General features: G+C 38.7%; 1 protein-coding gene across 1 annotated transcript; it reads right to left on the reverse strand.

The window, feature by feature from the left end:
- Positions 1-250: 250 nt before the first annotated feature.
- LOC139736217 (copper chaperone for superoxide dismutase-like) lies at positions 251-11,137 on the reverse strand. Its single transcript, XM_071646951.1, has 8 exons — positions 11,016-11,137; positions 9,507-9,579; positions 8,086-8,223; positions 7,241-7,421; positions 5,477-5,537; positions 2,552-2,629; positions 1,890-1,972; positions 251-797 (listed from the first exon to the last, which is right to left on the reverse strand). Exons 1-8 carry the CDS (start codon positions 11,034-11,036, stop codon positions 641-643), a joined length of 792 nt encoding a protein of 263 aa, XP_071503052.1. The 5' UTR covers positions 11,037-11,137; the 3' UTR covers positions 251-640.
- Positions 11,138-13,216: the final 2,079 nt, after the last annotated feature.

Raw genomic sequence — 13,216 nt, forward strand, 5'->3', positions numbered from 1 at the left:
TGAACTGAATCTCTACTTAACCTAAAAAAGTAATATAGAAACACAAAAAAATCAAGGTTATTCTATTAATATGGGAAATCATTATGTAGATTAACTTAAAAAAGGAATATAGAAACATAAGAAAACAAGGTTATTTCATTAACATGGAACATCACAATGTAAATTTTATCTACTAAGGATGCTATATGCATACAAATTAGATCATACTCTGAATTCTTGTTACCTTTTTTAAGCATAATTACTGATCCCCAACTCCTGTATGAGAATGTCATAGTAGATTTTAGGACATTTCTACATTTTTTAAAACATTCTTTTCCACAGGATGTTTTTACCTTCTACGGCATCATAGAAAGCCTCACTTGGATTGAAAAAAAAAAAATTATCTAAAGACAACTTACGGCAACATTTATAGTCTGTTATCATAATCGTTCCATTCCAAACAGAAAGAATTTTTACATATCTCACAATGATAGCTGCAAGCTGAATATCCATGATTACACTACTCCATTGCAAGTTGGGAATGAGTGTTACCAACAATATAAAAAAATATACATATGCATATCAATATACCATTACAAAATGGGCGTACACGTTTTAATAGTAATCGTTATTGCAATCAACCCCATTACCACAGAAGAGATCACAGTGCACTGGCCTTAGCCTTCACAAATTCACTACGTGCTTTCCCGGCTACTGGCACGTTCCGCTCATCCCACAGGGTTATCCCATCACAAGCGCAGATCTTTTTTGTGTTCTCAAACAGTCCTGCAGACCTGGCAATGATCCCACAGGCAATCCTAAAACAAACAAACAAACAAGACAAATAAAACTCTCAGGGATAATAAAAATAGTGTCTTTTTCCCAGAGCAAACTGAGAAAAAAAAAATTGTTTCAAAGGCAGGAAAGTGAATTCAGCAAATCCTCTCAAAATCTATCCAGAGAGTAGAAGCCTGTATTCAATGTGCATGTGCACAATTTTTGCTTATAAAATCACTAAAAAAGAAAATAAACTAAAAAGTCCTACTAATGGTTTACCCATGGTATGCAGAGGTTTCTTGCTATCTCAACATCTACTCACGAAAGAAGCAATAAATCTCACACTAATATTTCTGAATGACTTGCACAGTATGGGGTCTTTTTATTGGCCAGGTGCTTTTTAAGCCCCTCCTCATCTCTCACCAGTCAATACCTTCGATCCAGCTTTCTTCTTCTCCTAACTTCTCTCTATGACATGATCTTTTTCCCTTCCATCTACTTTTTCATCATAACTTGCAGAGGAAATGGGAGGGATGGGGAGGGGGACGAGAAGTTATACAGATATCTAGGAACTGAGGAAGTGTGCAACTAAGGTCTGGTAGGGTATTTTTAGACAGCTTAAGTGTGTGTGCAGGTGTGTGAGTGAGTGTATGCGGGTATTCATGTGTGTGTGAGCAGGGAGATGACTCCTCCCTGGTGCGAGTGTGCACATGTGTATGTGTAACTTCGTGCGGGAGTTTGTGTATATATTCTTTTATATAAATTACAGAGATTTTTATTGAAATCATTCAAGACACTGTCCGTTCAATGCTTTTGTTTGTCTGTTTGTATACCACTATTATAATACGTGCAATATATGTTGTCTGCTCCTTTTCCTTTGTTATGCCAGTGGAAGACGAATTTCTGTATTTTTAACAGACAATAAAGTTCCTTGTATCCTTGTATCCTTGTAGTAGGGTGATACAGGCGAAAAATGGACTGAGCTACAATTGTGCAGTAAACAAACATTCATCAAACACTCAACATTCAAAGCACACACACACACACACACATATCTTGTTGCTCTTTTATTCTGACTCATATTTTGGCTCCAAACACCATCACTTCAGGGTGTAGGTATGAGATTTACTCACCCTACTCCAAATTTGGCACTGATTTGGGATGTGGCATCTGGCAGATCTCCTACAACCAGGGAACGACCGATGATATCCCACACCTGCAGCATGGTGGAACTATGATTATTTTCTGCTAGTCATCAGAAGCTACAATGAGCCTTTTAATGCTTTACATTCCTGTTGTTATTAGCAGCAAAGGCTGCTGGCATTAACATAAAAAAACAACACACATTAAAACTGTGAAACATTTCGATGCACCCTTTTGTCAGGGAAAGCAATGATGAAGACGATGAAATGAAAATGGAGATGGTGATGATGATGATCATAATAATGATAATAATGATGATCATCAATGTCATCATCATCATCATAACACTGCCACTACTACTCTCATTACAAGTACTAATAATGATGATAACGATAACAACAGTGACAAAAGCATGAATGAAAGTCCTAAAGTGTGTGCTTTTCCCATCTGCTTGATCATATAAAATGTAGCCCACGGTGCATAGGGCAGAGTAAAGGACAAACATGATAATTTGCATCTTCATCAGTAAAAGCAAATCAACTTGCAAATCAATGTGACACCACAAGATATTGTTGTTAGAGTGTTATATCACCATCAAATTCAGTGTTTCCTATCTAAAGGCATCAACAGAAGTTGTCTACAACGTGCCCACCTTGACCCGAGAGTTCTCCATCCTGAACAATGAACGACCGTTGCTTTCTGCGGTTATGACACCAAGGTCTCCAGTCAACTAATATGCAAGATAACAGGCATGATGACCATCAACAAAGAGTAGGAAAGCATTCCCTCTTAAACCAGCCATTATCAAACAGGTAAGCAGAGCATTACACTGAAGGTCAGATTCAAAATTTGCTCAGACAATCTACTTTGGCATGACATTTGCCAAAAGTTCAAAGAGCATAGCCATTTGTTGCGTTGTTAAGACAGGGAAGAAATTGGCATGGAGCTGTAAAGTTTTGTCCGAGTTCACATATGTGAATGTGTTTCATATCTGAAGGAATACAGCTGACATTCAAAATGGGTAGACAAAGTCAAAATATAGGGCCAAACCAATAACAGGCTTTCAAGCGGGATAATGTAAACAAGGAAAAGTAGAAATTACGCGGTGCGTAATATATGTCCCCGCCGGAAGTAGCATTTTGTAACAAAATGTGCAATATAGGTAAAAAATCAAGGTCAAAGGTCAAAGAAGTCAAAGGTCAAAATTCTGTGTAGAAGTTTTGAAGCCCTCACCTAGTGCCATCACATAAAGCAAATGGAATCGAAATTGGGTTAGAAATGGCGAAGGAGTAGCATTTTGTAGCCAATGTACAATATAGGTAAAAAATCAAGGTCAAAGGTCAAAGAAGACAAAGGTCAAAATTCTGTGTACAAGTTTTGAAGCCCTCACCTAGTGCTATCACATAAAGCAAACGGAATCGAAATCGGGTTAGAAATGGCGAAGGAGTAGCATTTTGTAGCAAAATGCACAATATAGGTCAAAAATCAAGGTCAAAGGTCAAAGAAGTCAAAGGTCAAAATTCTGTGTAGAAGTTTTGAAGCCCTCAACTAGTGCCATTATATAAAGCAAACGGAATCGAAATCGGGTTAGAAATGGCGAAGGAGTAGCATTTTGTAGCAAAATGTACAATATAGGTCAAAAATCAAGGTCAAAGGTCAAAGAAGTCAAAGGTCAAAATTCTGTGTAGAAGTTTTGAAGCCCTCACCTAGTGCCATCACATAAAGCAAACGGAATCGAAATCGGGTTAGAAATGGCGAAGGAGTAGCATTTTGTAGCAAAATGTACAATATAGGTCAAAGGTCAAGGTCAAAGGTCACAACTGAAATTCTGTGTAGAAGTTTTAAAGCTCCCATGTAGTGCTATCATATAAAGCAAAGAGAATCAAAATTGGCTCATAAATGACAGAGAAGTAGCAAATTGAACATTTTGATCACACACGGACGCACACATGGACGGACGCACGGACGGACGCACGGACACACGGACACACGGACGCACAGACACACACACGTACGGAGCCCGTTTCATAGTCCCCTGCTCGAACTCGTTCGGCGGGGACAAAAAGTAGGAATAAAGTAGGAACAAAATCTCTAAAAAAGTAGGAAAAAGTAGGACATGAGAGGGAAAAAGTAGGGCATTAAAGAAAAAAAAGTAGGAATAAATCAGGACATGTGCTGGCTTTTTGGAGTAGTTTTCGTTGATACTCACTAGAACTCTTTGATGCTACATGTAAATCTTAATTTGTACTCACAACCCTGCTGCCTCAGCCTCACTTTTGCTCCTTTGGAGAGCCTGGTAATTTTGAGCAATGATGAGAGCTGGATGAGCACTGCTCCAAGTCCTAGGCTGCAATATCAGTGGGATCAATCATATCTGCACAGGAGCAAAAGCTGAGGCTGGCAGCAGTCTTGTGGTTGATTGGTTTGGGTTATCCCTCTTTCATGCTGAAGAGGCTCTCCCCACCAGTAAGAATCTGCAACTAGAGTCTACTCATCATTTCTGAATATCAACTATTCAAGTAGCCTTGCACATTTTTTTTTTTTTTTGCGGGGTTTTTCACCAAAAAAGTAGGAAAAAGTAGGAAAAAGTAGGATTTTGAGCAAAAAAGTAGGAAAAGTAGGGACAGCAGTAAAAAAGTAGGAAAAAGTAGGAAAAGTAGGGCCACTTGAAAGCCTGCAATAATACCATTTTTATGAAACGTGACGCAATGATATGAGAAGCATAAATAATATGTTATTCTGTATTCCACGGGAGAGATCAAATCGTTTTAGTCATGTGAAACATTAACAGGGAAAGTCACACACCTTTACCCGAGGGCAACAGAAGAGAAACAGCAAACCTGTCACAATTTCCACAAAGAAGAAATGAGTAACAAATATCATCTTTGATAAGATTTGATAGGAGTTCCAATGGGCACCTCAAGTCAAGCAGTAATAATTTCCAGTCACAGGCATACACTTCATTTTTGTGCCAGAAACATCACTTATTATACAATCCCTTTTAATGATGTCATATCAATAGAAAGTGATTAAGCACACGTTGATGAATAGAAATGCTAGACAAATTTGGTCTTGGTTGATGTCACTTCCTCATAGCAGACATTGCTAGAACAACCTTGTCAAAGGTCTTCACACAGCAATACAAAAAATTAAGCATAAATCATGCAACACCCAGTTGAACCTCATACATAAAAACACAATCATTTAAAGGAACTGTCATGTTCTTTTGTCAGCAATCTCAATTTCTATGCAAGTGTAATCTGCATATCTTCTGAACATTTTTGCATGTTCAAGTACTATTCAGTCTTCACAGGATGGAGAAGTGGTAAACTTCCAGGAATTATGTTGCCCTACAATGATAAATTCAATACATTCAACAAACCTCACCACAATAATTTTGTTCGGTATTCCTTGTTGCTATAAGTATTACAGATAAGGAATAACACCTGTATCAGGCAACCGGTATCCCATCGTCTTGAAGGCCCCCTGGTAGCTTGCTCTGGTATTCTCAGAAGTCAATGATTTCACCACCTTCCAGATGGTCTTTACAACCTTGAACAAGTATGTTAAAGCTCACCTTTTCAGATGATGCTGACTGTCCATGGAGAAATCCCCTTGCATCAAACACATTTCCACAGCTGAAGGAATAAGTGTTTGTGATGAAAAACCATCATGACAGTATTACAAATTACATTGCAACCATTTTTAGAAGTACAGGCTCTTTTTACATAAAAGAAGTAGTGTCTCAATTGTTCAGCATTTCTGGGGAAAGTGCATAAGGTTGCAGATAGCTCTGCAACTGTGAGCATCATTCTAACTCTGATGATAATTTGAGAATATTGAAGGTGCCTTAAACATACATTGCTTATCAAGAGAATTATAAATAAACTTCAATTTGTATTCCTGCAATAAAGTTCTCGCTGAAAAAAAGGGGCAAGAATCAAAAGCACACTAGACTATCATTTTTGTCACACTGCATCCCCCTGAGAATCAAATTTTTTGCTTCATATAAAGTTCATCAGGCACTTCAACTTACAGGATTGCATATGAATCTAATGAATACGGTGGACTCGCACTATAACAAGGTCCTCAGGAAAGGCAGTTTTCTTTGGTTACATCGAAATTTCATTTTAACCAAACATATAAACAACTAGATATATCGCTACGGCTACTGATATGTCTCCGCCATAATGCATGGTTCTCCTAATAGGTCTATAGTACAATGTCTTGACAATGTGTGACGACAGTTTCACACAATTGGCAAAATATTAAAATGACAGGTTTGACACAAATGTGCTGAATGTTCACTTTCCTAGAACTAGGTTCAATTGGATGAATGATTAAAATGTCAGAGTGCAGGTATTTGGGGAACTGATGATTTTTACTTGACTTTTGACCCTTTTATAAGTTTATGCATTGAGTAATTTTCAAGGTATTGAGAAAAAGTATAATTTCTGTATCAAATGGGAAAATAGCATTATCTAAACCTGGCCTTTGACCTTTGACCTCACAGTTCCAAAGAGAATCACTGTTAGGTTGAACATGCATAAACATGTAAGTTTCATGATGATACCTTGAGTTACTTTCGAGATATGGAGGAAAAAGTGCAATTTATCACTTTCACTTGACCTTTTACCTTTTGACCTTTTGGCAAGAAACTTCCCCCAAAATATATATTGGGTAATACATGCCATACATCAAGTTTTTCAAAAAAAAAACCTTCAGGCATATTGCATTTTAAGGAAAGTAGTGATATTTTGAGGAGTTGATCTTGACCTTTGACCCCCTGACCTTTGACCCATGACCCCCAACTTCCCTAGATAATCACTGCCCATCGGTACAAGCATATATACTAAGTTCCATGAAGATACCTTGAACCATTTGCGAGATATGGAGAAAAGCATGAAATTTCAATTTTTTTCACAAAATAACCTGTGACCTTTGACCTTTGACCCTGTGACCCTAAAATCCACACAAAGTATTATCCCCCAAGGATATACCCTCATACCAAGTTTGATGTAAAACCACCACACGGTTCTTGAGATATCGACAAAAACAAAACGGGACGGACGGACGTACGGACGGACGGACGGACGGACGACCCGAAAACATAATGCCTCCGGCCACTTCGTTGCGGAGGCATAATAAAAACATAGAGAGGATAATGTTACCGGGTGAATTTTTATTTCATTGTAACCAGAATTTTGTTATAACCTAGTTTGTTATAACAGGAGTGCACTGCACTATATTGAGACGATGAGGTTTGTCTAAAACGATAGAAACTTCTCAAAGCCTCTGCCTTAAAGATCTTTACTGGTATCCCACAGAGAGACAACAGTACCTGGAACAGCCATCTGAAATGTCTCCAAATTCGTGAATTCTCAGGGAATGGTTGCCAGGTGACAGACCGTCAATTGTGCCCTCTACGATGCAGTTGTCTTCTGCCACTTGTAGCAATCTCACCACACCCCTCACTGGGTCTCCAGTCTCGATCATACAAACAGCTGCACCAAGATGATTGCCTTCAATATAATGAAACACAAACAAAACAGAATGTCTAAAAAGAGCCTGTGAAATATATTACTAGAAGTAAAAAATAATAACATCATTCTATATAATGCACAATCAAGAAGGCACTGAATGAAAAAAAGAAATGAATATACAAAAAGATACAAAGTATGAAATATTTCATTATTCACCTTTACATCATCGTTCATAATGCAGTAAAAAACACAAATGAAACTAACTCTGAGTTCAAAGGAATAAATATATAGAAAAAATGTTTTTCCTCAATTTTAAAAATCAGTGGACATAGCAAGCCCATTGTGCAGAAGCTATTTTTCATCCCTGTTTATCTGTGATACAATGTGTGCTATCATACAGAATATTACATCATTCATGCCTGGCAGTATGTATTAATTGACCTTGCAGTGTAATTACTTTCATTCTTGTCCAATAAAATTCTTCATACACTGCTCTGCTGTGCTGATGCAGAACTGTGCACTTTCTTAGAAACAAATAAAAAATGATATCTTGTATTTGCTAACATATTCCCGTGCTATGGGACATGAAAGCACTAAGGAACCATGAAGCGTCACTCTGTTACAAACATTACTGTAAACGTTTACACTAACATCCAAGACTAATATCAATGTCTTTTCTAGATAGCAACTTCCGTGAGCATACCTGTTATGTTTGACCCCTGACCTTTGAAGACAGCCTTGCGTCCAGTGGACTCGAGGATTTCTTTTACCTCTGCTGAAGGCAGGACTGTGGTAATGACAACCTGCTCCTGGGATAGGTTGATGTCAACTTCGTGGATGCCTTGAAGTCCATCACAGATTACAAAACAAAATCACAAAATCACATGAGATTCTAAAGTGAACCTCTGCAAAAAAAAAAAAAAAACAAGCTCTACACACTACATGACAAAATTGTCATAGTGGGATTTCCAGCAATATTTGCTTCATTGTTCTTATCCTTCTATGATCAAGTCCAAGGAAAATAATTTTAGTCTTTTCTCTTATACGTCCCCCCAAGAAATGACTTCCCTGCAGTTGTACTGACAAAGGCGAACATTATGCTACATTATTTTAATTGCACATGCGAACCTGTGTTAACATGTGTATGATGCCTTTTGAAAGAGCATAAACATACAAGAAGCCTGACCAGACACCATGCTTTGCACGGCATCAGACAATCAGTCCTGGCATCAACAGCGCTACACCCTCAACAAAACTACAAAGCTGATGAAAATCAATATATTCTACCAAAAATTCTACATTATACTCAAATAAGATATAATGCTCTCACTATAGTATGGTAAATCAGTCCACATCAAGCCCTCGCGCCACATCCATGGAGCAAAAATCTGCATATTTCTAATCCCAATCCCTGACCATGAATTCCATCATTGCACAATTCAAAATACCAACTTTGAACAATACAAATTGTGCATTATGCTACAAACATTTTCCATGCGTGCGCCAAATCCAAATAGAGTTCCACGGCATGCGCTGCTTGAGTATACCGGCGCACGATCGACAGTTCTGTGGCACGCGCTGCTTGAGTGTACCGGCGCACAAGCGACAGCATGACCTTTGAAAGTGCATCACGATGACAGTCCGGCTCTAGCAGTGACTTACTGTGCGGAGAAATGTAATCTACAGTGTGCACACAATGCAATAAATCTTCACTTTTGGTAAGTTGTAAATTGTATGTAGATGTGAATATATCAATTACATTGATAGCATGGAAATGATGATTAATTGATGAAGATTTTCATGATGGGTGTGAGGTAACAAACATGATGTCATGAATCCAAAATCAACCTCATTGTTGTGAGTCAGTTTGTGTTTCGGATCCCAGTTGTACAGCCCAGACACGACTTCCATACGGCCACAGGGATGTGTTTCCAACATATAAAATGTTATCTACAGAATTTTATGCCATCCTCTTGCTCATTATCAGTTACCAGGAAACTCAATTCAATTTTGATAATAATTTTCAGACATGTTGAATAAATGTGATATTCTAGTCTTACTTACAGTAATCCCATTATAATATGACCTGACTAAATGCAGAATCAAACTTGAGCACACACTTACCTTCTATGCCACTCAAGGAATTCTTTATGGAGTTCACACAGCTCTGGCATGTCATCTGCACAGCAAACTCCATCTGGAAATTGAAAAATGAACACAAAACACATGTAGCATCACCACAGGTGGAAAAAATGCTGCAAAAATACTTCACTCACATGAATAAAAACAAAACAGACTAGAAAAAAAGGATCCTTGAGTTTGTATTCACCACAGGGGAACAAAAAAACTGAGAATATAATCTAAAAGCAAACCTGCCAAGTGCTAATAATAAGATCTAGAAAACCTGCACAAAGATTCCACCTCCCATGCCAAAAGTTGACAACACACTAACATTAGGTTAGAGGATACAGTAGGTGTACCTGGTACAGTGTAGTCAAATCTTAGATGGCATTATGGTTGAATTACAGGCAGCATGCTTTACTTATATTCTTTTTTTTTTTCAAAAAAGAGATCATGACTTACAATGTATGTATATCCCTGGCCAGCATGGCCGGGAGCAGGAGGGCACCAGTGCACTCCCATCCTAGATCAGGAAATTGTGTGGAGTCCATCACGCACATCCAGGCCAGGCTAGGCCACATCCAGGCCTCCTCGTCTAGCTCTCTACACAGAGCTAGGACAGAAAGATCCGTCTGTCCGGAGGAGTCGTTTTTTGTTTTGTTGTTTTGTTTGTTTGTTTGTTTGTTTGTTTGTTTGTTTTTTTACATTATCACTCTTCTTCGGAGGGGATCCATGAAGCCAGACACATGTCGCTAGGCACAGTCTCCACAGAACATATCCCAGACGACCAGATACAGACCGATCTTTCGGTCAACACACAGCTGTGTTTCCCATCGGCCATGGTGTCTGGTCATCAGGCTATTCAATTTTCATATGACAGCAACTCTTGCTAGAAATATAGAATAGCAACTTCCAAAAGCAAGAGCAAATCAGCAAGCTGGATTCCGGCCATTCCAGCAAGAGTTGCTAGTAGTCTTCTTGGTCTTAGGTAGGCACTAGAGAGGCCCTGTCAATATTAAAGTTTATTTTCGACTGAAAATCCGAAAGACCAGTTTCTATCTTGTCATCGGCATCGCCATCGGGAATTTGTTCCACGGAGACTGCGTCTGGCTTCACGGAACTGTGGTGAACGTACAAAAAAAAATGGTTAAAAAAACAAAAACAAAACACACAACAAAACTCCTCTGGCTGGACAGACGTGAGCGTGAGGCTACACACATTGCACACAACATCATGCATGTGCATAACTAGGTATACACAGCCCAGTCGCTGTACAGCGTACTTACAGCCGCCTGGTCGGGCTAGCATGTGCAGAGCCCCTGAGCAGAGGTCGCTGGTGGTGCATGTACGACGACGGTGCAGCGTAAGCTAACATAACAAACACCGCAATAAGCATGTGGGACTACTGATAACCATATCATGCCGAGTGGCCCTGAGCTTGTTTTCTTCTAATGAGGACGATGAACCACCAGAAATCTGATTTAAACTTACTAAGCACACACAAAAACTTACGCGTGAGGGTGTAGAATCCATTTTGGCACAGTTGAAAACTGAATTGCACGTATTTACAGATCAAATGTTAAACACTCAATAGTAGCTCGTAACAGTGCAGTGCTCATAAACACGGTACAGCGCTCGCGATCGTCGTTACAGCGTCGAGATCGCATTCGCTTGCCCGCGATTTGACGGGTGTACAACATGTACAAAATGAGTGGCTTGTGCCTGTGTAAAATCCTTTCCGATTGATGTTAGCGATTCGATTCCTATTCAATCCGACTCGATCTCCTTTGAGTGCTCTGATGCGACTGACTGCACCAAGTGGGCATGGCACTGTGCACAATGAAGTTCAGTCTCGACGCAACGATGACTTGCAATATTGGAATTATGATCTGATAATCAAATTTGTTTTGGTTTGTTTGTTTTGATCAGATTTAGTAAACGGGGAAAGATTCATACGTAACAGTCGTATTCAAACCATGGTATTTGTTTCCCTATGTTTCATGAAAATGTTACCGATACAGTATAGGTCATCGTCTATACAGCAGCCCGTATTTCGTCTTAGCCTTTTTGTCACTGTTTAAAAATGAGAGTGGTTATTTCATTTCACTTCATTTTATTGTTTATGTATGATACAATGTAATCAATTATGATAACTCTCAGTAATAAACATACATGGTTCATAATAATTCATGGCTGATTTTGCACTTGACAGGTAAGCAAATCATTGTGACAAAGAACGGAGACATAATAATAAAAATAATAAATAAATAAAATCTAGGTACCATACAGGAGGATCCCCAGTAAGCCGGGCTTAACTTGGGCCTCATGAACAAAGAAGTAAACAGTTTCAGCCAACTATTGACTTACTTAACTACAACAAAAACAAACTATTTCACACAACAAAACATACACTGTCATGTACACAGGTGATGCTACGAAAGAAAAACAAAGAAATATATTACTGTTATAATTGACACGACCGTCATGAAAACTCAAAGAGAAGTTACAGTTACTGTAACTTCTCTTTGTTGTATTTCCTTAAAATGCGTGACTGTCGCATAACGGGCAACAAGTTGTATGATAAAAGTAGGCCTAATTGTATATAAATTATGCTTATCGTTGTTTGGATGTTGTTTATTCTTTGTCGCATACTACTAGCTATCGTTGTCACCGTTCCCATTGTCACCCATGATCATCGTTAATACAGTGGCGGATCCAGAGGGGGCGTATACCGGGCGCGCCCCTCTCTTTATTTGTTGTTAAAACAAAAGACATAGAGGGAAAAAAAATGAGATGAAACCCGGAAGTAGCACCGGAAATACTGTTTGCGCTCCCCGCCCCCCCCCCCCTCACCTTTACAGAACTCCTGGATCCGCCCCTGGTTAATATAATATCAGTGTTCTATCATTAGGAATAATATCCCATGGGTATAGCAAAAACAAAAACAAAAACAGAAACAGTATAGATAAGATAGACACAATATGGCCATACCCCATTTACAACGTTTACCTTCCAAATCTATCAAACTCTCCTCCTTCAAGGCCTACCTTAAATACCACTGTGTGTTGCAACCTTTTCCTGTAGGTCCTATGTATCCTATCATATTTCGTTTTGTATTTCATGTTCCTAACAATAATGTGTAGGCCTACATGATTATGTTTCACATTGGATATTCTCTCTTTCTTGGAGGGGGTGACCCAATGTTTGAGTTGCATTTTAATTGAATTGGAACACAGTCTGAGTGAGGTTCGGCCACTTCGCATTAAAATCTTTTTCTTTTCTTTTCTTTTTTTTTTGGGGGGGGGGGAAGTTTCGTAAACGCTTTAATCATAACTCCACTTCGTTTGTATCAAAATGTGTAGAAGGGCCTCTAATGTCAAAGAGCAGTTCAACTATGCGCATGAGCAGAAAAAAATGTCATTCGTATCACTAACGGGCATTTTGGTTTATAAATCCACTGGGATATATCTGTGATGTGATTATTCATGTCATCCTTATAAATGCTTCTTGCTAGCACATCCACCTGACAGCAAAAGTGATATTTGGAAATATCAATGGAAAAAATTGTTAATACCTTCAATGCAAAATAATGAAACGGATGTTTTTCCAAGTTTAATTGACGGATCATTCTGGCCACGTGGTATATACGCGAGTTCATTATCATTGTATTTGTTTGGACAGAATCCCATAACTTAAATCTTATGCGTTATGTC

This window comes from Diadema antillarum, unplaced genomic scaffold, assembly GCF_040938485.1.
Source record: "Diadema antillarum isolate AM-2024a unplaced genomic scaffold, OU_Dant_1.0 seq00000633_RagTag, whole genome shotgun sequence".
In the NCBI taxonomy this organism is placed as follows: Eukaryota; Metazoa; Echinodermata; class Echinoidea; order Diadematoida; family Diadematidae; genus Diadema; species Diadema antillarum.